Source organism: Pan paniscus, chromosome 12 (genome assembly GCF_029289425.2).
Source record: "Pan paniscus chromosome 12, NHGRI_mPanPan1-v2.0_pri, whole genome shotgun sequence".
Lineage (NCBI taxonomy): Eukaryota > Metazoa > Chordata > Mammalia > Primates > Hominidae > Pan > Pan paniscus.
This window is the reverse complement of record NC_073261.2, coordinates 102,191,021-102,217,733: the sequence shown is the minus strand read 5'-3', so window position 1 is coordinate 102,217,733 and position 26,713 is coordinate 102,191,021. Positions and strand designations below refer to the sequence as shown.

The following is a 26,713-nucleotide window of genomic DNA, read 5'->3' as shown; positions in this document are numbered from 1 at the left end:
ATAACAATGCTACCAGGGTATCCTGGGAACTTTTAACATCAAAATGTTTTTACCACGTGCTAGGTGCTAAGCATTCAGTGGCAATTAAACCCAGTCACTGCCCCAAGGAATTTTAAATCTAGAATTAGCAGTATCGAGTGCTCTCCCCTGTCTTTTCAGCAAGATAATAATACACACAAGTGGCTAACGTGAAAGAACAAGACATCAGGCACACAGAGTATCAGAGGCCAAGACTGTGGGCCCTCTTGTACTCCCAGCAGGTGCAGCACTTCCCACTCCTACGTGACTGAGCCGTGAGTAGCAGAAGAGTCAGGCGCTACTCTGGGTTCAGCCCGAGTCAAGGCCTGTCCAAAACAACTCTTACACAAGAGATTACATCTGCCAACACTGCCTCAGCAACAGCTCCAACTACAACAAAAGCCAGCCAAATGCAGCTAGATTTATTGTCCCACTAGGCTTTCAACATAGGACTTGATAATCAAAGCAACCATGTATTACCACATGCAGCTAAATGTTTATATTATATAACTTTTAAAATATTTTCATTCTATTTTTTTAATCTGGACATTTAACATAAATCACATAAAAACACTGGAAATTAAACTCACAGCCTCGCCCTATTAATTACTCCTCAGATTTCACTTAGGAAATTTGATTTGAGGAGGTCTTTGTGTTAAAAGGAAGATTCTTCTAAATAAGAGAGATGGAAGGCTATTTCAAACCTGAAAAAAAGTTCAAAACTACTATTTCAGCTTTTGGACCGAAAAAAGATCCTTTTGGACTGAAAGAAGATCCCTTAGCATCAGGCAATAGAGCAAACAGAAGAGAGAAGGAGGAGGAATGTAAATGGTTAAAAATCATACTCGTGGAGGGCTTTATATGTGTGAGGCAAAGTCTGAGTAATACAAAGGGCCATAGAGAGCCAACAGAGTATCTTACTTACTAAGTAAAACTCATTTGAACATGTATGTACACTCTTAGTCGGCCAAGCCTCTGGATATCCTATATCCTCTGCTTAGAATGCCAGACCCTCAATTCTTTACTTTGTAGTCTATCCTCTGAAATCTGGCTCTAATCTCTTTTCTTCTGTGAAACATTCTCTCTTATATCCTTGGAGTTAGTCACTTTCTCATCTATATTAATCACAGCACTTTTAAACAAGTAACCAAACACCTTGATTACATGAGCTCTTCACTATATGGGCTCTTCAAAGATATGAACCATGTCTTGCCCCTGTCTGTATTCCTGTGCCTAAGAGAGTGCCCAGAAAGTATGTGATTCAGGAAACAGTTACATCAATGACTTGATCTAAATAAATTTTCAAAAACTATGTTTAGGGGGAGGAGAAGAGAAGTAAAAAAGGGAAAAACAGACCAGTGGACAGGCGCGGTGGCTCACGTCTGTAATCCCAGAACTTTGGGAAACCAAGGCGGGCGGATCACCTGAGGTCGGGAGTTCGAGACCAGCCTGGCCAACATGGCAAAACCCGTCTCTACTAAAAAAAATTAGCTGGGCGTGGTGGCGTGTGCCTGTAGGAGGCAGGAGAATCGCTGGAACCCGGGGAGGCAGAGGCTGCAGTGAGCCAAGATCGCACCACTGCACTCCAGCCTGGGCAACAGAGCAAGACTCTGTCTCAAAAAAAAAAAAAAAAAAAAAAAGGATCACCAACTCCTACACTTATTGAACAAAACAAACATATAAGTCCAGGTTAGCCTCATCCTCATGTTCTTGGGGCTCATGCTCAGCTTAAGGACACCAGCAGCAACTACTCTTTTTATAGAAAACCTTGTCTTTACCTACAGATATATAGCTTTACCCTTGTAGGTCTCAGAATAATAATGACATTCCCTAAAAAACACCATAATACACAACCTTCGTACAATGTGACATATACTAATGAAGTTACATTAGGGATCACTTCCCCACAGTTGGCTCCCCATTCACTGCCCTTCATATTCCAATGCAAAATCACCTCTGTTTATACTGTTATAGTTACAGTACTTATACAAAGCGTACTACTCTTAAGTGTGCTGCCTAATAATTTTTTCTTTTTTGAGACGTAGTCTAGCTCTGTCACCCAGGCTGGAGTGCAGTGGCATGATCTCAGCTCACTGCAACCTCTGCCTCCCAGGCACAAATAATTCTGTTGCCTCAGACTCCAGAGTAGCTAGGATTACAGGCGTCCACCACCACGCCTGGTTAATTTTTATATTTTTAGTAGCGATGGGGTTTCACCATGTTGACCAGGCTGGTCTCAAACTCCTGACCTCAAGTGATCCGCCCGCCTCAGCCTCCCAAAATGTTGGAATTACAGGTGTGAGCCACTGCACCCGGCCTGCCTAATGAATTTTTACACAGGTATGCACATACACACCTGTATCAAGATGCAGAATGTTTCCAGCAACTCAGAAGGTTTGCACATGGCCCCTTCCCCACACAGTAACCACATTATTCTGATTTCTATCACCATTAATTAGGTTTCCTGTTCTTCAGCCTCATATAAATGGGTTAAATGGTATGGTCCTTTTGGGCTGCTTTCATTCAATACCATACCTGTGAAAGTCATTCATGTTGTTGCAGGTATCAGCAGTTCATTTGGTTTTATCGCTTTATTCTGTTATGTAAATATACTGTCATTTATCTATTCTCCTGTCGATGAACATTTAGGTTGTGAACATTTTTGTAAATGTATTTTTCATCAACTTTTGTTCAGTTGAAAACAAATAACTTCTTTTTATTAGAGAGATGGGATCTCACTATGTTGCCCAGGCTGGACTCTTGGGCTCAAGCAATCCTCTTGCCACATCCTCCCAAGTAGCTGGGACTACAGGCACATGCCGCTATGCCTAGCAAAGATAAACTTTTTTTTTTTTTTTTTTTTTGAGACAGAGTCTCGTTCTGTTGCCAGGCTGGAGTGCACTGGCGCGATCTTGGCTCACTGCAACCTCCGCCTCCTAGGTTCAAGCAATTCTCCTGCCTCAGCCTCCAGAGTAGCTGGGACTACAGGTGTGCACCACCATGCCCAGCTAATTTTTGTATTTTTAGTAGAGACGGGGTTTCACCATGTTGGCCAGGATGGTCTCGATCTCTTGACCTCATGATCTGTCTGCCCCAGCCCCCCAAAGTGCTGGGATTACAGGCGTGAGCCACCACACCTGGCCAAAATTAACTTTTTAAATGCAAAATGTAGGGTACAAAGAAGTTAATTTTTTCAAAGAATAGGAATTATGACTTTATATTAATCTCCAGTATGGTTCAATACCATATTTCGCAGAATCTAAAATTCCACTGGCTATAAGACATACTATTATTTTATGAATAAGAAAGAAAGCACTGCTAATAAAACTATGACACAGTGCTAAGACATCACTAATTGTGGCACACATCCTAATTTTAGAGACATTAAAATGTAAAAAAAAAAAGTGTCAAAAAAGCATACCTTGTTTCATGCAATTTGATAAAATTACAGAAAATCTTAGTTATGTAATATGAAATACATGTAAAAATACAAAGTATATATGTAAGCTAAGAAGTATAATAGGTCACCCGTGAACCTACCACCCATCTTAAGAACTAGATTACTACTAAATGCCTTGAATCTATCCATGTTCCTTGACTTATCCCCATGCTTCCACAAGAGGTAACCACTATCCTGAATTTTGTATGCATAATTCCCTTGCTTTAAAAAATAGTTATCACATAGGTATGTATCTTTAAATAAAATACTGTATATTTTTGCTTGTCCAATCGATTCCAAAAGTCTTACTGCTCGTTCCCTTGCCTCTCTGCATAACTACAGACCCTAGACTCCTATTTCACAGACTACTTTTCATTCTCCAAATAGGCCATGTATTTTTTGCTCTTAATTTCTCCTTTGTCACCATCAAATGCCCCCACGTTCAATCTCTGTCGAAATCCTAACTTTTTCATGGAGCTTAAATGCTCCCTTCCTAAAAGATACCTCATCTGAACTCTTCAGCTTCAATATATCTCATTCTATGTTCCTTAGCACTTAAAGCTCTATTATTTTTAAATACTTACTTTACTCGGTCCTAAATCATAATTTCTTGCTGAGTGAAGAGGGAGTGGGAAAGTTAGAAGGTGGGAACTCTACTTGCCTATTACCCTCTGTTTTTGTCTCCTTTGCTGTTCTCAATTAGTACAGTTCAGATGATGTTCTGGCCTGGACTCAAATGTTTTACAGTGAACTAAGGCCAAGTTTTACAGTCACATTTGGGTTAGAGCATTAAAGGGTGAGCAATGCTCACTTGAGGTTATATAAACAGAGAAAAAGCCCAATGCAGAGGAGGATTCTCAGGAAAAGTGAGCTGAGGCTAAGTTCCACACACTCTCTCTTGTGACCCGTGGCTCTCTATTCACTGCAAAGCTTAGAGGATGAGGTCTGATCTTAAGGGACAGGTCTTTTGCCAAAAAGTTGGGGGTATATCTGGTGCCCGACTTGACAGTAAGAACTTTGAAGAAAGCAATCAAGTTGAATCTATCTTTGAATCCTTATACAACTTCAGGTATTTGTATTTATCAAATGCCTGCTAAATTTTTTGGATGTTAAAATGTCAGATGAGCTACACAATACAAATTCAAATGACAGTTCTTCAGTGGAAGTCCACATAAAAGACCCTTTTTCATGCTCTTCAGCACTGTATGCTGCTTACCTGAGAGATATCCACTCATACTTTTGTCAAGAGTATTAAATTTTTGCCGATATTTTAATCTTGTAGGCTGAGGAACTGCCCACTCTGAGGTCCCAGTCTTGGGTGAGTTCCCTGAGAGTGAAGCAGTCGAGGAAGTTGAGCTATAAAAAAATTTATTTAAAATTTTTATGTTACTAAATAAAATATATTTAATTAAATTTTATAAGACCAAGGCATTAAGAATCTTATATACCAGGGGTCCCAAACCCCCGGGCCACAGACCTGTTAGAAACCGGGCTGGACAGCGGGGCTCGGTGAGTGGCAGGTGAGTGAGCACTACTACCTGAGCTCCAGCTCCTGTCCAGTGAGCAGTGGCATTAGATTCTCATAAGAGTGCAAACCCTATTGTGAATGGCACATGTGAGGGACCTAGGTTGGATGCTCCCTTTGAGAATCTAATGCCTGATGATCTGAGATGTAACAGTTTCATCCTAAAACCATTGCTTCCAGTCTGTGAAAAAACTGTCTTCTATGAAACCAGTCCCTGGTACCAAAAAGGTTGAGGATCGCTGTTTTATACTATAATGGTGACTGCCTTTTCTCTTTTTCTGGGGAGGAGACAGAGTCTCGCTCTGTCGCCAGCCTGGAGTGCAGTGGCACAATCCTGGATCACTGCAACCTCCACCTCCCGGGTTCAAGCAATTCTCCTGCCTCAGCCTCCCAAGTAGCTGGGACTACAGTCGCATGCCACCACGCCCGGCTAATTTTTTTGTGCGCATTTTTAGTAGAGACAGGGTTTCGCCATGTTGCCCCAGGCTGGTCTCGAACTCCTGAGCTCAGGCAATCCGCCCACCTCAGCCTCCCAAAGTGCTGGGATTACAGGCGTGAGCCACTGTGCCTGGCCAATGGTGACTGCTTTTGCATTTTACATTTTTTTAAATTTTAAGCAATTATCACTATTCTTAGTAAAGCAAAGACCATAAGAAGTATAGAACTCCATGAGACTACCGCATATAAAGAACCTGCTCTGTGCCAGACCTTATATTGTACTAAGGCCTTTACAAATATTTCTAATCCTCCCAACAAACTTAAAAAATACTACAGTCCCCATCTTTTAGATGGGTAAACTATGGCTCAGCGATGTTAAGAAAAAGCAAGGCCACAGAATCAGTGAGTGTTCAAGCTGGGATATGAATGTTGTTCTTCTGGGTCAAATCTAACACTCTCCGTACACTATCCTGAAGAGTATAATAGTGATTTATATGAAGGGTGATTAATGTAATGAATACTGATGCATTTGTGCTTTGTAAAATTTAAAAGATATCCAATTAGTAGAATCTGCTCAAGAAAGAAATTAACAATGTACAATGAGTATGAGACATCTTGGGAAATATACACATTTTTTAAAGGAAAAGTACACAGCTTTAGGCAAAGAAAAAATTAAAATATAGAATATTTTTAGTTTACATGAATTATTTTTTCAAAAGTAAAATGCCACAGACACTTAATAATTCTAAAAATAAAAAATTTATTTTATGTGAGTTGTAAGTAGTAAATTTACCTTAAGTATTTGTACTTGGCCATTATAAAGTAAAACTTAGGTAAGCTCAAAGCTTTAAAAAAATCATTTGTTAAATAAAGACTTCTTACTGAAAGCATAAAAAGTTGTCAGAGTTAGCTATTCATACCTACTAGATCCTAAATCAATCAGAGACTGCGCTTTCTGTATACTAGCACCTCCAAATCCTCCCATCATCAGACTATAAGATGACCCATGAGGCAATGCTAAAAAAGAAAAAGAAGGAAAAGTATGAAAGAAATTTGTATCTGTTCAAACACAAATAGTTTCTTTCTTTACATGAAATAATGACTCATTAGAAACAAAGTACTCACTTGAAGAAGAATAAGGAATGGGTAAAGGCTGAATGAGACTGGCGGTTCCATTTGGTAATGATGATGTGCTAACAGAAGGCACTAGAGGAGTGGGCATCATTAAGGGAGGAAGGTTGGTCCCTGAAGTCGCAGAAGACAATGATGTTATAGGTGCAGCTGGAGGCAATGGCTGAGGAATGGACAGATTGGGCATGCTTCCCATTCCTAAAGTCAAAAGAAAACACTTTTTCCAGTGCTAGAAAATCAATTATAAAACACATGCAAAAAACAAGTTTACAGTACAGTGGGCAGACTCTATGTTTACCAAAACACACAGATGAATTATCCTTAAAAAAACTCACTACTTTGACCCAGCAGTGAGGGAGGTAAACTGCTGCTCTTAATACTAATACTCTGACCTGTATGAACTAAGAAAATACCTAGCAAAGAGTTAAATATTCTCCTCTCTCATCATGAATAAAACTAAGCAGCCTTTTCCAATTGAATATGAGTCTCCTCAAGGAAAGAATACATTACCAGATCAAATGAGGTTTTTGTGAAAGGATAATACAGTGCTACTAAGTTACTTGACTAATACACACACACACACACACACACATTCTTCTTCTCTCTCTCTCTCACATACTCCCCCCAAACAAAAAGGTTCTAAGTAGTAGATACTTTATGAGATCCATTTGTGCATATGCATTATTTGCAAGAAAGTGTGTCACATATTTTACTTTTCTTGTAAGTAACATTCCTATGAATTCAAGGATGAGTCCTTAAAAGGAACAAAGTGATGACTTTTATTCATTTATTAACTGCAGAATACTTATAAATATGGTCACACAATGATTTAGTATTTATCTTTAGAATTCACTAAAATAGTGAAATAATTTTGTGGAGTCTGTTGTTTGTTTGAGATGGGGGTCTCACTATGTTGCCCCGACTAGAATGAAGTGGCTATTCACAGGTGCGATCATAGCACAGTACAACCTCAAACTCCTGGACTCAAGCAATCCTACCCATAGCCTCCCAAGCAGCCAGAACTACAGGCACACACCCCTATAACCAGCTCTAGAATTCTATATTCTAAGATCTGTAGTGAAGGAACATGTTTCAGATACATAGACATATCTAATTGAATGTTCCATTCAAAATGAGTGCTTCTACATATAACTATAAGAAATTGCCTGATCAAAATTAACAGAAAACATACCAACCAGTTATCGCTGATGAATACGTGAACTTATTAGCCCAAAGTCTGCAACTTTTGGCCCTAAATTTAGCTGGCTAATTAACCTTTAAAAAAATTCAACTTACATAAAATTTTAAATTATCTCCCAAATCGAACCATTTCAAGTGAGTTTAAAACTGCTCAAAATTTTTTCTGTATTACTCACATATATATATAGAGAGAGGAAACTAAGAATAGTATTTGGGATTGGCTATACCTAGGGAGACCATATAATTCATCACGCAACTAGGAGTTGTAAAAGGAGACACTAACTGGACCAGATGCCAGGACAAAAGGCATAAATCAGAACTGTCCCTAGAAAACCAGAACACATGGATCCCCTACCTGTGACAGTGAATTTAATATTTGTTATCTCTAACATGAAAATTAACTTGGAATCTGGGGACTGTCATTTTGTGCTAACAAATCCTTTTCTAATACTCAAATATGCCTAGGGATAAAGTTTAAGTAGCAAATACAGGTATTTAAATTAATACATACTTACCAAAACGAGCAGAAATTAATGGAGAAAACATAGGGGGTTGCTTCATAATAGGAGGGAGAACCACAGGCAACTGTTGGCCTTGAAGCTTCAGTTTGATGAGTTTCATAGCTATGGAGAACTCTTGCTGATCCATCTTCCCATCTTTGTTTAGGTCTGATAAAGCCCTAAAAGGAGCATGAGGTAGGTAGATTGGTATGTGGTGTGGTGGTGGGAAAACTAACGTTATTTTGGGGGTTGACAAAGTAAAAATGATGATATGGCATTCACGTGTACATCATCACTAAATTTAAAATATCTAACATGTAAAATATATAATAACAAAAAGATAAAACCTACACTTTAAGAAATACTGACCAGAGATAATAACTAATAAAACACTGCCTGTCAAAACAGAATCTAGAGACCTTTGGGCTGAATTCTACCAGTTTAGGTAGAAAAAAAATCAAGATTATAATACTTCTAAATTTAATTTATTCATCTGTCCAAATATTTACTGAATACTTGCTATGTGCCTCGTACTCTACCAGGCATGAGAATATTCCAAGTGGAAAGATGGGACAGGGGTTGTTACTTATTGTAAACGTTTTTAAAAAAACAGATATTATAGAGAATAGTTTCTTTAAAGAAGGAGCAGGGGAAGCGAGGACTAATTTGGGGTTTATAGATTATGAAATAAATGAAACTACAAAATAACAGAAAGAGGATATTGAGATTCTGCCAAATTATAAGGAAATTTTTCTCAATGATAATGTATATATCTTTCCTTAGAAAATTATAATGAAATTAGAAATTTGTCCTAGAGAACTAAACCTGAATTATTTTCAATCATTTGCTCAATAAAATTTATTTTCCAAAAAACTGAAGAAATACTTTTTTTTTTTTTTTTTTTTTTTTAAAGAGACAGAGTCTCATTCTGTCATCCAGGCTAGGGTGCAGTGACACAATCATAGTTCACTGCAGCACTGAATTCCTGGGCTCAAGCAATCCTTCCATCTTGGCCTCCCTGAGTAGCTGGGACTAGAGGTGTGGGCCACCACGCCCAGCTAATTTTTTTTTAAATTTTCTGTAGAGACAGGGTTCTCACTATGTTGCCCAGCCTGGCCTCAAGCAATCCTCCTACCTCAGACTCCCAAAGTGCTGGCAGAAATATTCTTAATAACCAATAGAATGCAACTAAAAACAATTTTATGTTAACACTATATTACAAAAAAACAAAATACTATCAGAAAATTAGGTTCATCTACAAAACACTTTACCATATTTCAGCTAAAACAGGGGCCGGCAGACCTGATTGTAGGAAAAAATTACGTGCTTGATCACCTGGAAGTAATAAAAACAAAACCCAAGCAGCACATTAGTAAATGAAATTATTCCAATGCTTCTGAATAATAATGGGTATATGTTAATGATTTATTATAATTTTAATACCAATCATTAAAGAATAAGTGAAATAGAAACACATAAAAATTATTTACATAACTTTAATAAGACAGATATTTTAAAACAAAAGTCACATCTGCACTTCTATTGTATATTAATCAGTGATGAAAGATGATTCATCTCAGTTTTTGCACAATTGGGGTCTTCCTTAAAAATACTTCCACTTAGTAAAATTTATATTTAAAAACACTATTCCCTAAAAGAGTTTCAATATAAAAAGTACCAGGTGTTAGGAGAGACAGTCCTCCATGAGTTTCTTCACACTCCTATGTGTCTTGCTTTGTATACCAATAATGTAAGACCCTAATTGCTCTCTGCCTGGGTCACTTCTCAGAATTGGGTTTGTAATGAGCAATCTTAAGGAATCCGGTAACGTTTCCCACTGAGACAAGGGACAAACTTGCTTTACTGCTTGCTACAAAAGGGTGGGTTCCCCAAATTCAGTGTTCCTCTCCTGTAACACAATCATAGCATGTGTACTATTCTCCTGGGCTCTCTGCATTGTCTCTGTGGGACTTAGGGAACACTAAAGGAAACAGAAAGATAGATGCCAATGCTCATTTTGCTAGTTATGCTGTTAGTCATAAGGTTCTTTGTCTCTGACTCAGGAATCTTGGGTCTTCCACCCGTAATGGACAAAGTTATTAACCTGTAAGCAGGGTAATCAAATCCTGATACCAGGTAAGGTAATTACTATCATAGCCCAGATTAACACTAACCATCTTTGTAACCTTAGGCAGTTACATAACGTCTCTTAGTCTCAGTTTCACTATTTGTAAATATAGACAACAACAGTGCCTACTTTATAGGGTTGTTGTAAAGGTTAAATAAAATAATGCACTTAGCATAGCATCTGGTATATAGTAAAAATTCAATAACTATCATTGTTCTCATAGTTACTATTATTGTATGTAAAGCACTAAGCTACTTTGGCACAGAAAAAAGTTTAATTAATAGAAAAAAATTTCAAAGGCACACCTAAATTAATCCCATTTTGGCTCTGGGGTCTTTCTGCAAAACAAGGGCTAGCATCAACAATCAGTGCTTGGTGTAGCCTCAAAGACAGAGGGCTAGCATTAGGAAAACAGATTCCAGAAAAAAAAGTCTAGATTTTCCATGAAATGAATCTAAGAAATAAACTGAAAACTTTCTAGATATAATGTTAAAATGTGAAACCAGACAATTACACAGAAATTCTTGACTATCATTTAGGATTCAGGAAAAATCTTCCATATCCCAAATTTAAAACAACAAATTAAGACCCAGGAAAAATAAAGTTAGCATTTCTTTAATTTCTAGAATTCTGATTGATATGAATTTTATCGTTTATTAACACAAATTTGATGGCAGTCAAATTAAAACTAATTCTTAGATATCACATAAGGACCATAATTCACTAATAAAACTAATTATAAACACAAACCTGTTATGTAACCTCCTGAAGGTTTGAGGTTATCAAACTGCCTGTCATGCTTAGTACGTTCTTCAGAGGTAATAGCCCACATGTTTGGCCCTCCTGAAACATAAGTGGAAGAAACTATAGTGTATACATGAGAATGCTTAAAATACAATTCTAAAATGTAAATAGAAATCACAAGTGTTCATTGTATGACAGTATTTAATATTTGAGTGACACAAAGAGTAGAGCTCTATCATAACCATACATAGCACAGCCCTAAGGCTTTTCACTCATTGGCTCAATTAACGTCTATTGAACAAGTGCTATATCACACTCACTGGAAATGGGCATCAAGCTAAATACTGGCAATAAAAAGATGAAGAAAATATTCCCACCCTCAAGGAATTCATGCTCTAGAAAACAACAGTACTTACAGTATTCACCTGTGAAAAATCCTAAGCAGAACTATATACTGCCATAGTTTAGCCCTGTGTCCCCACCAGAACCTCATTTCGAACTGTAATCCCCACGTGTCAGAGGAGGGGCCTGGTGGGAGATGACTGGATCATGGGAGTGGATTTCTCCCTTGTTGTTTTTGTGATAATGAGTGAGTTCCTCACAATAGCTGATGGTTTTAAAGTGTGGCACTTCCCCCCTTGCTGCTTCTCTCTCTCCTGCTGCCACGTTAAGATGTGCTTTGCATCCCCTTCGCCTTACACCTTAAGTTTCCTGAGGCCTCTCCAGCCATGTGGAACTGTGAGTCAATTAAACCCTTTTTTTCATAAATTACTCAGTCTCAGGTAGTTCTTTATAGCAGTGTGAAAACAGACTAATACAGATACCAAAACAGCTGTGCCAATTCTGAGTTAGAAGCACCAAGGATGAGATAACAGGAAAGGTAACACTGAGGCAGAGCCTTGAAGCTTGGTTTGAATTTTGCCACGTGAAGAGGAGGGATAAGAACATTTCACACCATAAGGGCAGCATGAGAAGTCAAGGCATGTGCAAGGTGCTGTTAAGTGCACTGAGCAGACTAATAACTAGAGTTAGTAATAATAAACAGGTAGGGTGGAATTAACTGTAAAAAGGTCTTAAATACCATCCTCAAGAGCCTGACCCCATACCCTGGAAGTTATAGAGAGCCATCTAGTAGTTTTTATTATTTTATTTATATTTATTTATTTATTTATTTATTTTGAGACAAAGTCTTGCTCTGTCACCAGGCTGGAGTGCAGCGGAGTGATCTCGGCTCACTGCAGCCTCTGCCTCCCGGGTTCAAGCAATTCTCCTGCCTCAGCCTCCCAAGTAGCTGGGACTACAGGCATGCGCCACCACACCCGGCTAATTTTTGTATTATTAGTAGAGACAGGGTTTCACCATGTTGGCCAGGATGGTCTTGATCTCCTGACCTCATGATCCACCCACCTCGGCCTCCCAAAGTGCTGGGATTACAGGCGTAAGCCACCGCGCCCAGTTTTTAAATAAGCTTTTAATTTGGAATAATTTTAGATTTACAGAAAATTCACAAAGATAGTACATGGCTCCTATATACCTTTCACCCAATTTCTACTATGTTAACAACTGACACAACCATAGTACATTTGTCAAAACAAAGACATTAACAGTCTGGTATATAACTACTGGCTAAATTAATACCTCCACCTGCAGTGGTGGCTGGTAAACTCCAACAGAATTAAACTCTGGGTAGTGAAGACAGCACAAGGCACTGTGACTGATGATTCTGCCCATCGGAGCCTCTAGCAAAAGGAAGTAGCCTTCACCTAGAGATAATCCTTGGGATCAGAAGGCTTGACCCATGAAGGCCTAGTGATTCTCTAGCCTGACAGTCCCATTTTGGGGAGGGTCAACTTGAATTCCACAAGGTGGGAATAACCTGAAAAGCCTTGCTTGTCAAATAGAAATGGTATATCAAAGAAGATATAGACACTGGCCCCAACAGTATTTTGGCTTTACGTTAAAAAGTGGCAGCGGCCGGGCGCGGTGGCTCACGCCTGTAATCCCAGCACTTTGGGAGGCCGAGGCGGGTGGATCACCTGAGGTCAGGAGTTCAAGACCAACCTGGTCAACATGGTGAAACCTCATCTCTACTAAAAATACAAAACAAATTAGCTGGGTGTGATGGTGGATGCCTGTAGTCCCAGCTACTCGGGAGGCTGAGGCAAGAGGATCATTTGAACCCGGGAGGTGGAGGTTGCAGTGAGCTGAGATCACGCCATAGCACTCCAGCCTGTGCCGACAAGGGCAGGACGCAATCTCAAAAAAAAAAAAAGTGGCAACTATCCCTCTGAGGGAAACCTTTATGCACATTCCACTGCTTATAGTAAAGCTACTGGATCAATGAAGCCTCAGATCAGAGAAGCTGCAAGTTGCTGGTGTTCACTGGGCGGCAGTGGCTATTCAGCCTCAGAGGCAGCTATGCTGAACTGAAAGGAGACATGGGCAGAACCTGGATTCTTGGGCTGCTGCCAATGACCCAGCTGTTTGGTTTGCCACTTGGAAAATTACAGATTGACAGATTAAAGACACCCCCCTGGGGCTACAAATTGAAAACAAATCTCAACTGCTAATTGAATTGTCTGTGTCACCTATGTAGACACCTACAGTATGGGCCCAGCCTCTGATTTAGACTGAAATCAAGTATGACTAATGTGCAGAGGATACCACTGCATGCCAAACTGTGACTTGGGGATGGTGGGGGAGGTCTCATTGCAGGTGGCATTGTTCCCTTTGACTCCTGGCAGACTGACTATATTGGACCTTTGTTCCCTCTCTCAGGCTATCAGTGGTGCCTCAAACTATTGACAGTATTTTTTTGTTTTTCACATAGACTTTTTAGAGCAGTTTTAGGTTCACGGCAAGATTGAGCAGAAGGTACAAACATTTCTCCTATACCTTCCACCCCACTGACGCATAGACCCTCCCATTAAAACATTCCCCTGTTGACACTTTTTTAGGTTACCAATCAGCCCACGATGCCCACACTGTCATGGCCCTTGAAACTAATCTGTGTCATGTTTCTTTTTTAAAAAATTTAGAGACAGGGTCTCACTCTGTTGCCCAGGCTGGAGTACAGAGTGACCCTTGGCTCACTGCAGCCTTGACATCCCAGGCTCAAGTGATTCTCCCACCTCAGCCGCCTGAATAGCTGGGACTACAGGTATGTGCGACTACAGCTGGCTAATTTTTGTATTTTTTGTAGAGACGGGGTCTCACTATGCTGCCAAGGCTGATCTCGAACTCCTGGGCTCAAGTGATCCTCCTGCCTTGACCTCCCACAATCTGTGTCATGTTTTTGGTTTTCTGGACCATATGCATTCTGACATGGATGCACTTTTATCATAAAAGCCATTCAACAATGCACTGACAGCCTGATTCTATTTCCATCACCTCCTCCTGGTCCACATACTTTAAGATAGTGTGGTCACTGACTGTAGCTGTCTCTAGAAAGGATTCATTGCTTATTAGCTGCTTCCTCCCTAATGATCAGGGCTAAAGGGTGGGGTATCACAGGAGATATACAGACCTATTGTGAAAATTCAGGATTCTACTCTGACCACTCCTGGACATGATGCATCTTTCTAGCCCCTAACAGCAACTGCAGGCAGGCTTGGTTCATAAACCCTCCAGCTGGGCCACTGAGGTAAAAGGGGATCTAGAGCAGGAATTCCCAACCCCCAGGCCACGGACTGGCACTGGTCTGTGGCCTGTTAGGAACCTGGCCGCACAGAAGGTGAGCGGTGGGCAAGCGAGCACTACCACCTGAGCGGCACCTCCTGTCAGATCAGTGGCAGCATTAGATTCTCATAGGAGCACAAACCCTATTGTGAACTGTGTGTGTGAGGGATCTGGGTTGCATGCTTCTTAAGAGAATCTAATGCCTGATGATCTGCAGTGGAGCAGTTTCATCCTAAAACCAACCCCCTCCCACCACCCTACCACAAATCTGTGGAAAAATTGTCTTCCATGAAACTGGTCCCTGGTGCCAAAAAGGTTGGGGACCAGTGATCTAGAGGATTCAAAGTTAATTCTGGTTAGGGTTTATGAAAATGTCCCTCTTACATCTAACTCTTCTGGATCACTAGGAAATGGTAAAGTTATGGCTCTGAAATGAGAAACCCAGGTTTAATGGCAGTAGAGCAACAAGAAGGCACCTGAGGAAGAAATGCCTTAGACCCCAGGAGGTATGGTATTAAGAGAGGAATTAATTATATTTTCTCTTGTAGAACTGCCCCTGTAGCCTTCTTCTGCAAGAAAAATGCCTTGGTATGGCTCTCCTAAATTGTTGGAAGCACCTTATGAGTCTGCCATCCCCCATCAGGAGCCTTATCAAGAGTCTATCAGGAACATCAGGAATGACCCCAGAAAATGTATCTCCCGTCCATATCACTTCCAGAGGTCTTCCCCCACCCCCAATCTCAGTAATGGATGAATTCCACCCAGCTGGTGGCGAGGACAAACAAAACAAGTGGGACTAATTTGGGCAATCCCTCCAAAAACAAGGACTAGACTCAATTACTCAAACTCCACTGGAAACCCTCAGACTTGCCAGTCATCCAGGAGGCTATGTTAGAGGCACTATCAACCTGTGCCCCTCTTCTGATGTAGGTCCCACGGCAGTGGGGGTTGCAGGGGGAATAACTGTAAACATTTTCTTTCCAAGCATAACCCATGCACACCCTTGATCTTCTACTTCTTCTGTGGAAACCATGCATTAACTTGCCTCCCTCCAAAAACACAGTAATGTACATGAAGAGATCTTCAAGTGTTTAAAAAAACACTTCCTCAGTCCTGGAAGGCATTCAGGTCAGCCTCAACTCACTGGCTAGGGTTGTCAGAGATTTATCCTAGATTTTCTTTTTTTGCAGGCCAAGATAAAGTGTGTGCAATTATGAATACACTCTGCTGTACCCAGATTACTGATTCAGGCCAGGTAGAAAAGTTAAAATAAAACTTAAGGAGAGGCTGGACATGGTGGTGCACACCTAATCCCAGTATTTTGGGAGGCTGAGGCAGGAGGATCCCTTGAGCTCAGGAGTTTGAGACCAGCCTGGACAACATAGTGAGACCCCATCTCTACAAAAAACTTAAAAAAATTAGCCAGTGGTGGTGGCTCACACCTGTAATCCCAGCTACTTGGGAGGCTGAGGTAGAAGGATTGCTTGAGCCCAGGAGATCAAGGCTGCAGTGAGCAATGATCACACCACTGTCTGGGTTACAGAACAAGACCCTGTCTCAACAAAAAACAAACAACAACAACAACAACCAAAAAAAAAAAAAAAAAAAAAACATTGTTTTTTTAAGGAGAAAGCCACCTGGCTTTCTAAGGGAGACACTGATGATTTATAGGATTTGTTTAGCTGAGACCCTGCAGAGCACAGCTGAGAACACTGCAAGCTGAGACCAACCTGCTGCTTGGAGTTCTGTTGATTAGTCTTAATCAAATGCTGCATAAAATAAATCAGACTTAGTCCCAGCCCGTTTTGTCAGATTAATCGGAGTGGCCAACTTAGTGGTATGTACACTCATGAGAAAATTTGCTAGAAGTCAAGACAATGGAGAAACAAGGGAGAGGAACCCTTGGGAGACAATTCTCCATGAGTTTCTCATGTTTCTGTACATCTTCTAAAGCAAAGTATTGATAGCTTTTGTTCCAGACTATCTCTGAGGATGTCTGCATTGCAAATACAGGGGTTTCTTCCCGAGCTTGGGATTAGCTTTTTGTTGTCCGCCAGCTCTCTGAGGTTTTTGTAAAGCTCTGCACATTCAACATGACTAATCACCATCTATACTTCTGACTACCTTTACAATTTATTCCATTTCTGCCAATAAGGAATCAAATACGTTTAGGTATATAAACTCATACATAATTCCTGCTTGTATTGTATAAAAATCTGCCTTACAAAGACAATTTTCCAGGAATGTATATCATTGAAAAGTAGGTGCTCACTGTAATTTTTAACACTAATATGGATTTAACAAATTATTCTTAGTCCTAAATGACTGGATTAAAAAATCTATAAATATCCTCTCTTAAAGAGAAGTTTTAAGATTATAGTTAAAAATAAAGAAACAGATGTACTGAAGAACTAAGGACCTAAAATAGCTAAACCTACACACTTTCTAAATAAAGAAATACCACATATGTAGTAAAAATCCTACTTGGGTTATCAGTTTATCAGAAAATAAATAAATAAACCTGTCAGGATTCCTGTCACTAGGAAGGCAAGTAGTATAGCCACAGAACTGATTTCCTATTATATGACTTCAGAAAAATTATGATGCTGATTTTAAAAACAACAAAAATGACAACAACAAAGGATGACAAAGATGGAAGCAGCTCACCTTTATTGAACCCTGACTATTGTCAGGGACTTTATATGCAGTAACTCACTGAGCCCCCAGCATTAACCTATAAATTAAAGTACTATTATTATTCTCATTTTATAGGTAAGGAAACTGAAAACCCATGGTGATAAAGTAACTTGCTCAAGGTCATACAGTAAGTGACAGAGCTGAGATTAGAACCTGGGTAGCCTGACTCCAGAGCCTCCATATTGAACTCAGCACTAACTATGTACCAACATATATGGGTAAGATGCTCATGTTCCTTCTAATTCAGATGCCACCTCTATAAACTAGGAATATTATATAACTCCACAGGCCTGTTGTAAAGATTACATGTAATATACCTCCATTATAGCTAACACTTAATGAAACTCACCGTGTGTCAGGTACTTTTCTAAGAGCTTTACATGTATTGCTTCAAGTAAGTCTCATAAGAATCCCATGAGGTAACTATTGCTATCACTGTTTATCAGAGAAGGAAACAGTGGTACAGAGATATTAAATAATTTGCCCAAGGTAATAAAATTGTAAGTGTTGAAGGCAAGACTAGCGTCTACTCAGGCTTAATTAAGAGTCTTAAACTATCTGTCTTGTTGGTAATTAAACATAAATACACTCACAAATATAGTGTCCATTGATTTCCAACAAGATGTGGAGATAATTCAAGGTGGAAAACAGTCCTTTCATCGAATGGTGCTGAAAGAACTGGATATCCATATGAAAAAACAACAAAAGAACCTCAACCTTCCAGCATATACATGAATTAACTCTCAATGAATCACAGAACTAGATATAAGATAAAACTTCCTGAAGAAAATATGGAAGAAAATGTTTGTGATTTTGGATTATGCAATGACTTTTTGGAACACAAAAGGCAAAAATCATTAAAATATTTTGACAAACTGGACTTTATAAAAATCTAAAATTTCCACTCTCTTAAAGGACACTCTTAAGAAAAGGAAAAGACAAACTACAGGCTGAGAGAAAACATTTGCAAAACATATTCAATAAATATAGGTCAGCATATATACAGAACTATTCAACTCAAAAATTAGAAAATAATCCCCCCCCTCAAAAAAAAGGAACAAAAGATTTGAACAGACACATCAAAGATATACAGATGGCAAATAAGCACGTGACAAGATGCTCAATATCACTATCATCAGGGAAATGTAAATTAAAATCACTAAAAGGTATCACTACATGTCTATCAGCATGTCTGAAAATTAAAAAAAAAAAAAACACGGAGTGCTGATAAAGATGCCAAACAACCGCAACTCATATATGCTGGTGGGAAAGCAAATGTGACAGTCACTTTGGGAAACAGTTTGGCAATTTCTTATGAAGTTAAATATATATTTCCACATGACCCAACAATAGACTCTTGAGTATTAACAAAAGACTCTTGGGTAAATACCCAAGAGAAACGAAGACCTATTTCCACATAAAAACCTGTTCTCTGATGGTTATAGCAGATTTAGTCATAATCACTAAAACCTGGAAATAACCCAAATGTTCTGCACCTGAACGGCTGAATGGCTAAATAAATTGTGGTACACATTTATACAATGGACTACTATTCAGCAGTAAACAGGAGAAATGCATGCAACATTATGACTGAATCACAAAGATATTTTGCTAAGTCACAGAAGCCAGACACCAAAGGCTACAGATTGTGTATTCCATTTATATGACATTCTGGAAAAGGCAGAACTGTAAGGACAGAAATCTGATTAGTGGTTGCCAATAATACATGGCTAAAGGTGGAGGTATAAGGGTACAGATAACTTTTTAGGTGATGCAAATGTTTTATATCCTAATTTATATGACTATATATAGTTTTAGAAACTCATCAAACTGTATACTTTAAAAGGGTGAATTACACCCCCAATAAACCCAACTTTAAAATAAACTAAAACAAAAATATAAAGCATCTAATACATGCCTGCCATATTAGGAGTCCTCAATAAATTAGTTTCCTTATTCAACCCAATCCCAGGGAACAATATAATTAAAAAGAAGTCAGAGCATTCAAATCTTTCTCAGGGAATAGCCTGAAACTAAGGCTCTTTAGTTAGAAACCGTAAGACTATTTTAAGTCTGAAGAGTTTGGTTAGGAAGGCTTAAAAGCTGCTCGGCCAGGCATGGTGGCTCACGCCTGTAATCCTAGCACTTTGGGAGGCCAAGGCGGGTGGATCACGAGGTCAGGAGATCGAGACCATCCTGGCTAACGTGGTGAAACCCCATCTCTACTAAAAATACAAAAAATTAGCTAGGCGTGGTGGTGGGCGCCTGTAGTCCCAGCTACTCGGGAGGCTGAGGCAGGAGAACGGTGTGAACCCAGTAGGCGGAGCTTGCAGTGAGCAGAGATCATGCCACTGCACTCCAGCCTGGGAGACAGAGCGAGACTCCGTCTCAAAAAAATAAAATAAAATAAAATAAAATAAAATTTTTTAAAAAAAGCTGCTCTAACATACATGGGTATATATACCCCCGGGCAGTGATGGACTCTACTGCTATCCTAAGACAAAAGAGAGTTCTGCTGCATCAAGATTGATGCACCAATGCTCATCACAGTATGATGCTTTCTTATATGTATTACTATCTCCTGACATTTCCTTGGCTATGTGTTTTCACAGGGGCTAAACTCAACCCATCTGTTTGTTTACTGCTTAGTTCCTCATGTCTCCAATCAGTAATCTTGACACCTTCATATTCATTCATTCAGTAAATGTTTATGGGGTACAAAGATGAATAAAATGAACCACTTGCCTGGGCACAGCCCAGCACTTCAGAAGGCTAGGGCAGAAGGATCACTTGAGCCCAGGAGTTGAGACCAGCCTGGTCAACATAGTGAGACCCCCATCTCTAAAAAAAAAATTCTTTTAAGTAGCTGGTCTTGGTGGCACATGTCTGTAGTCCCAGTTACTCTGGAGGCTGAGGCAGAAGGAATTGCTTGAGCCTGGAGGTTGAGATTGCAGTGAGCAATGTTCATGCCACTGTACTCCAGGCTGGGTTGACAGAGTAAGACCCTGTCTCAAAAAAAAAAAAAAATGAACACCTTAAAAGAACTCACAGACTCTAATATTTTAAAGAGACTCTACCAGCCAAGAAAATCACACACAACAATCACGGTTACATATTATCATGATTAATGTAACCAAGAGAATAAAAATGTTCTAAGGCATTTTAACAAGGAATAATTTTTAAGTAGTGTTCAAATAACCTTTTAAAAAATTAATCATATTAAAACATAAAGTATTAATGCACCAAGAATTTTCTAGGAACAAAAAGATAACACTGGTCAGGTGTGATGGCTCATGCCTGTAATCCAAGCACTTTGGGAAGCTAAGGTGGAGGACTTCTTGAGCCCAAGAGTTCAAGACCAGCTTGGACAAGATAGTGAGACCCCCATCTCTACAAAAAATCTAAAAATTAGCTGGGTGTGGTGGCTCACACCTGTGGTCCCAGCTACTCAGGAAGCAGAGGCAGGAGGATTGCTTGAATCTAGCAAGTCGAGGCTGCAGTGAGCTGTGTTCATACCACTACACTCCAACCTGGGCAACAGAGTGGAGACCCTGTCTCAAAAAACAAAACACTGCAATAAGAAAACTGGGCAATACGTGTAATTCAAAGCCAATTTAAAAATAGTTAATTCAATCCTGGCTTTCTTATTTAAATATATCAACTAACAGAACCCTTTGAAAAGGCAAAAGTTTGTTACTTTGAACTTCAAGTAAAAATCTCCCACTCTTAGTCTATATTTATCTGTAAGCCTTACCGAAGAGGCAGAAAAATCTAAGTTTAGGGGTTGATGTCTAATATTTCCCTAAAAAGCTAACAAACTTTTACCATATGTAATAATCGTGTTAGAAATACATTAAAATTCTATCCGCTTCCCCTAACTCATCACTGATATTGAAAATATGGGATTTTCATAAACATTTCTGTTGCTTATTCTCATCTCACTTGCTGGCTCTTTCAAACAAGTTCTTATAGTCAGTGAAGAAAAAAATTTTCACATTTACAGAACATCTGCTATAGGCTAGATCTCATTCAGTAAGTAGTCTCATCTCGGTTTTTACACACACACATATATACATACACACACACACATACACATTCACACACAGGCATACTTACAGACAAGTCCCAATAGCAATGGGCATCAAAACAATTTAACAATCTATGTCAGGATTACTAGAGGAGCAAGGTTTTGTACTATACATGAATGCTGCTCTCAGTAACATCTTAAACCCTGAATTGAACTTAAATTAGATATGTCTAAGTTATCGTCAATCTTCTAAGTAGGAAGGTACCACAGTCTACATATGCAATTAATTCTTCAGAAGTTTAAAAAAAAATTACTATCTGTATGCCTATATAGCACTTCTAAAAGCATTTTCCAACATTTTAGATGATTATTCACATAATCATTCTTTTGTTATTGAACAGTCCATTTGTTCTCAATGTTATATTTTATATATAACGCAATGAACTGCAAAGTAGATATATAAATGTTTATGGAATGGAAGAAGCAGAATAAAGAAGGACCGGGACTGTACTGCTTTATGTTCATTTTGCTTATAAACCTGATTAACATGTTGGCTGAAGTTTACAATTCAACTGTTTAATGCAAATTCCTTTGTATGGGGCATAAAAATCCTCAAACTTGAGTAGAGCATGTTACTACTACAATCACTGCCCTAATTTTAAACTTACATGTATCACTCATTATGGAAAAATTATTTAATTATTAAAAATTGTCTGTGGCATCAATGTTTATAATCCCACACCATTTTCCCAATAGGAGCAATACTCACATTAATCCTTAAATAATAGGTTCTGAAAAGGTAAAACACGAAACAACAAAATCTTTACTTCAAGTCTATCCTTAAATGACACAGGACCTCACCACACAGAATTTGATTTTACTTTTTATACAAATAATTCACTTCTCCAAGATTTTCCTAAATCCTGAGGCATAAAACTTTAGATATACAACATGTATTTTCGTTATTAACAATGTAATGATTTGGTCCTATGTCTGAAAACAAGTTTAAAAAACAACTGATTAACACTAGACGGTAATATCAAAACAGAATTGCTTTGTGAAGATGGTAGAATGGTGATTCTTCCCTCCTTTTTTTAAATGCTCTTTAATATTACTGTTTTCAATTTAAATAATAAAGAATTATTGAGTTTATTCTCTATTTCCTGATATTTATCTACAATTAGCTAATACAATTTAACATAAAATTAAGAATTCAGTATCTAGATTTCTTTAGCGATTTAAAAATATAATGCATGTTTTTCAATTAATTATAAATGACAAACACAGTAACTTAATACCTACTAAGGGTAGTTAATTAGTATTTGGGAAAAGAATTAAAGCTACAATCAGAACAAAACTTTAAAAACTTTTCATTATTCAAATTACCTAAGCATTTTCTTTTTCTTTTTTTTTTTTTTTTAAATGGAGTCTCACTCTTTCCCAGGCTGGACTGTAGTGGCCCTATCTCGGTACACTGCAACCACCACCTCCCGGGTAGTTCAAGTGATTCTCCTGCCTCGACCTCCCAAGCAGCTGGGATTACAGGTGCCCATGACCACACTCGGCTAGTTTTTTGTATTTTTAGTAGAGATTGGGTTTCACCATGTTGACCAGGCTGGTCTCGAACTCCTGACCTCAAGTGATCTCCCTCCTCAGCCTCACAAAGTGCTGTAATTACAGGCATGAGCCACCACACCCGGCCAGCACTTTCTTTTAAAATGTTTGATATTAAACAATTATGTATGCAGGCATACATAATCTTATCTAAAGGGAAAACATAATCTTACATAAATATTACTAAATTAATCTTTATTGGCTTCATCGGTTTACAATCATGTTATGTTATCAAAATACCTTTAATATTCACCTTATAGCACTCTGCTATTTGTCATCCAGTTTTATGCATCAAACACAATATACCTTTTGGTTATTCCTAACTGCTCAATGGCAAACACATGTTCCAGAATATAGTCATGGGATTTACAACATAATATTCTTACAGAAGACATATGCAGTGTTCCAAAATATTTTCCAAGAATACTTCAAGTTTTGTATTTATAAGCTTAAGGAAAATTATCTACATGAATATTTTAAACCTCTACCAAAAAAAAAATCCATAACCTCATCTTGCCACAAGCACAAAGCTGCTTACCATTCATAGCTGTGGGAAACTGAGCCATCATGGTCCTGAGTTTTCCTTGCTAGCTCTCAGCCATCTGCAACATAAAAATATTGTGCCGTTGATAATACAACAAGGGCAAATCACAGTTTAGTGCACCCGCTAAGCAGTAGGAATGTCTGTCCCCTTCAGCTCACACTTCCAACAGAAAACAATGCAGAGCTTCTGCTGCTGCTGAACAGGCAGAATTTACATTTGAGGAAGGGTAAGAGATTTTGTTGGGTAATCGTGCTGCCTTAATACAGAAAAACAGTCACATATTTAATAGTAGATACTGAATAAAGAAACTCTTGGCATGAACCAACATTCTTGTAGAAATTAATTTGGAAGAGAAGAAAATAAATCAACTGTATAAATTAAGTATATAAGAATAACATGGAAATCCATACTTTTTTTTTTTTAAATAGAGTCTCACTCAGTCACCCAGGCTGGAGTGCAGTGATGCAATCTCAGCTCACTGCAACCTCTGCCTCCTGGGTTCAAGCAATTCTCATACCTTGGCCACCTGAGTAGCTGGGACTACAGGAATGCTCCACCACACCTGGCTAATTTTTGTGTTTTTAGTAGGGATAGGGTTTTGCCATGTTGACCAGAATGGTCTCAAATTCCTGGCCTCAAGTGACCTGCCCACGTCAGCCTCCCAAAGTGCTGAGATTACAGGCGTTAGCCACTGCACCCAGCCCATAGTATCATTTTTTAAAAACTCCCAAACAAGAAAAATATTCAAAATAAATGTAGCGCAGCTGTTTAAATGAGCTCAAGGGGTTTATAAAATAGTCTAAAAGTAATTATTAAAACACACAAAATTATTAAAATACATATATAACATAACTAAATGTGCTGGGCAAGCACTCTAAGAGAAGGGACTTTGGAAATTCACAGCTCTGGGTTCAAACCCAGCTCTGCTATTCTCCCAGCTGTGACCATGGAAAAGTTATTTAACCTTTTTTGAGACTCAGATTACTCATCTATAAAAAATACTTTGCAGAAGTATTTTTTAAAGTGTTAAACATAATCCAGTAAACCGCCTGCCACATAGGGTGTTCAACAAATGGCTGCTATTTTGCAAACAACCAGAAAAGGAGAGTGCAGTATCATTTTAAACCCTGAATTCATTATTCAGCTGTCAATAAATTCAAAAATTGTTCCATGAATCTTTTTGTGGGTCTGTTTTTTTTTGTTTTCTTTTGTTTTCTTGAGACGGAGTCTCGCTCTGTCGCCCAGGCTGGAGTGCAGTGGCGCAATCTTGGCTCACTGCAACCTCACCTCCCGGGTTCAAGCAATTCTCCAGCCTCAGCCTCCTGAGTAGCTGGGTCTACAGGCGCACATCACCATGCCCGGCTAATTTTTGTTTGTTTGTTTGTTTTAGTAGAGACGAGGTTTTACCATGTTGGCCAGGCTAGTCTTGAACTCCTGAGCTCAAGTGATTTGCTTCCCTCAGCCACCCAAAGTGCTGGGATTACAGGCCACTGTGTCCGGCCTGTTCCATGAATTTTGAGAGTAGGACCAGTTAGGAAGTGAAGGCCTAGCAAATTTATAGCAATGCACTTAGTAATTAAAACCATGGATCATAATATTGCAGGAAAACACTACTATATTAAAAGATCATGCCGTATCTCATCTATTTACCCAAATCATTTAAATATTAATATTTTTAGAAGCCTAAGAAAAATATTTGCACAGCCATTTTAAACAAAGAAGGCATTAAGTAGTACATACATCGAGGTCAACGTTTCTCACCATTTTATAGCTAGCTTAAAAAATGAACACAGAAGGAAGTCCCATCAATCAAGTTATGACTGCAACTTCCTCAAATACAGAAATACTGCAAACAAATATAACATTTTTACTTCTTCAATTTTAAATCATAAGTAATGTTAACCCAAAATAAGCTACATGGCTGAAAACAAACTATCTACTTAACAGATATGCAGTAGCAAGGGCCCTTATTCATTAGTTTTCTGTGGCTGAGACCATTTTAAAACATGGGAGAAAACCCACTATTGCAAATAATGCATTTTCTAACTCTGCATAATAGCATGTGAATTATAAAGATGGCTCTAACAACAGAAAAACCAACGAGGAATGGGATCCCATGGACACAAGGCCTTAATCAGTTGGGATCTAGGTCTAAAACTTACAAATCATCTGTCTAGAACCATTTGTTCGTCATCACGTATTCTGTGAATACAAAAGAATGCCAAATAGAGAGCAACATGAAGAAGAAGACGCGAGAATGAACCCCGGACTGACCAAAGCCTGCACGCCACTGCATCCTGTGCCAAGTGCTTACCTCCTGCCACCGTCGCCACCACCATGCCCAAGAGAAAGGGTGAAGGGGATGCTAAAGGAGATAAAGCCAAGGTGAAGAACGAACCACAGAGAAGACCCATGAGGTTGTCTGCTAAACCTGCTCCTCCAACACCAGAGCCCAAGCCTGAAAAGGCCCCTGCAAAGAAGGGAGAGAAGGTACCCAGAGGGAAAAAGGGAAAAGCTTATGCTGGCAAGGAGGGGAATAACCTTGCAGAAAATGGAGATGCTAAAACAGACGGGGCACAGAAAGCTGAAAGTGCTGGAGATGCCAAGTGAAGTGTGTGTATTTTTTATAACTGTGTACTTCTGGTGACAGTAGTTTGAAATACTATTTTTTATCAAGTTTTATAAAAAATGCAGAATTTCATTTTACTTTTTTTTTTTTTTAGATGAATTCTCGCCCCATCGCCCAGGCTGGAGTGCAGTGGCGTGATCTTGGCTCACTGCAACCTCCGCCTCGTGGGTTCATGCGATTCTCCTGCCTCAGCCTCCTGAGTAGCTGGGATTACAGGCAGGCGCCACCACACCTGGCTAATTTTTGTATTTTTAGCAGAGATGGCGTTTCACCATGTTGGTCAGGCTTGTCTCGAACTCCTGACCTCAGGTGATCCACCTGCCTCAGCCTCCCAAAGTGCTGAGATTACAGGCCTCAGGCATGAGCCACTGCACCCGGCCACTTTTTTTTTTTTTTTTTTT

General features: G+C 39.0%; 2 protein-coding genes across 13 annotated transcripts in view; one reads left to right on the top strand and one right to left on the bottom strand.

Moving 5' to 3' along the window:
- The window catches only part of ITSN2 (intersectin 2), a 154,970-nt gene that overhangs the window by 98,980 nt on the left and 29,277 nt on the right, over positions 1 to 26,713 (bottom strand). For 11 of the 12 annotated variants that reach the window (XM_003827025.6, XM_008952389.5, XM_003827024.7 and 8 more), the window contains exons 2-8: positions 23,678 to 23,741; positions 11,130 to 11,222; positions 9,523 to 9,586; positions 8,267 to 8,430; positions 6,546 to 6,749; positions 6,341 to 6,437; positions 4,674 to 4,813 (exon numbers count right to left, since the gene is read on the bottom strand). In XM_003827025.6, the coding sequence (XP_003827073.3) occupies positions 4,674 to 4,813; positions 6,341 to 6,437; positions 6,546 to 6,749; positions 8,267 to 8,430; positions 9,523 to 9,586; positions 11,130 to 11,222; positions 23,678 to 23,708 (793 nt within the window). In that variant the 5' untranslated portion in view covers positions 23,709 to 23,741. Of the gene's footprint in view, positions 1 to 4,673; positions 4,814 to 6,340; positions 6,438 to 6,545; positions 6,750 to 8,266; positions 8,431 to 9,522; positions 9,587 to 11,129; positions 11,223 to 17,468; positions 17,486 to 23,677; positions 23,742 to 26,713 lie in introns of those variants that run through there. The other variant, XM_055108165.2, reaches the window with a different exon arrangement.
- LOC117979104 (non-histone chromosomal protein HMG-17-like) lies at positions 23,766 to 26,309 on the top strand. The gene has a single exon (XM_055108175.2). The coding sequence runs from the start codon at positions 26,021 to 26,023 to the stop codon at positions 26,291 to 26,293; it is 273 nt and encodes a 90-aa protein (XP_054964150.1). The 5' UTR covers positions 23,766 to 26,020; the 3' UTR covers positions 26,294 to 26,309.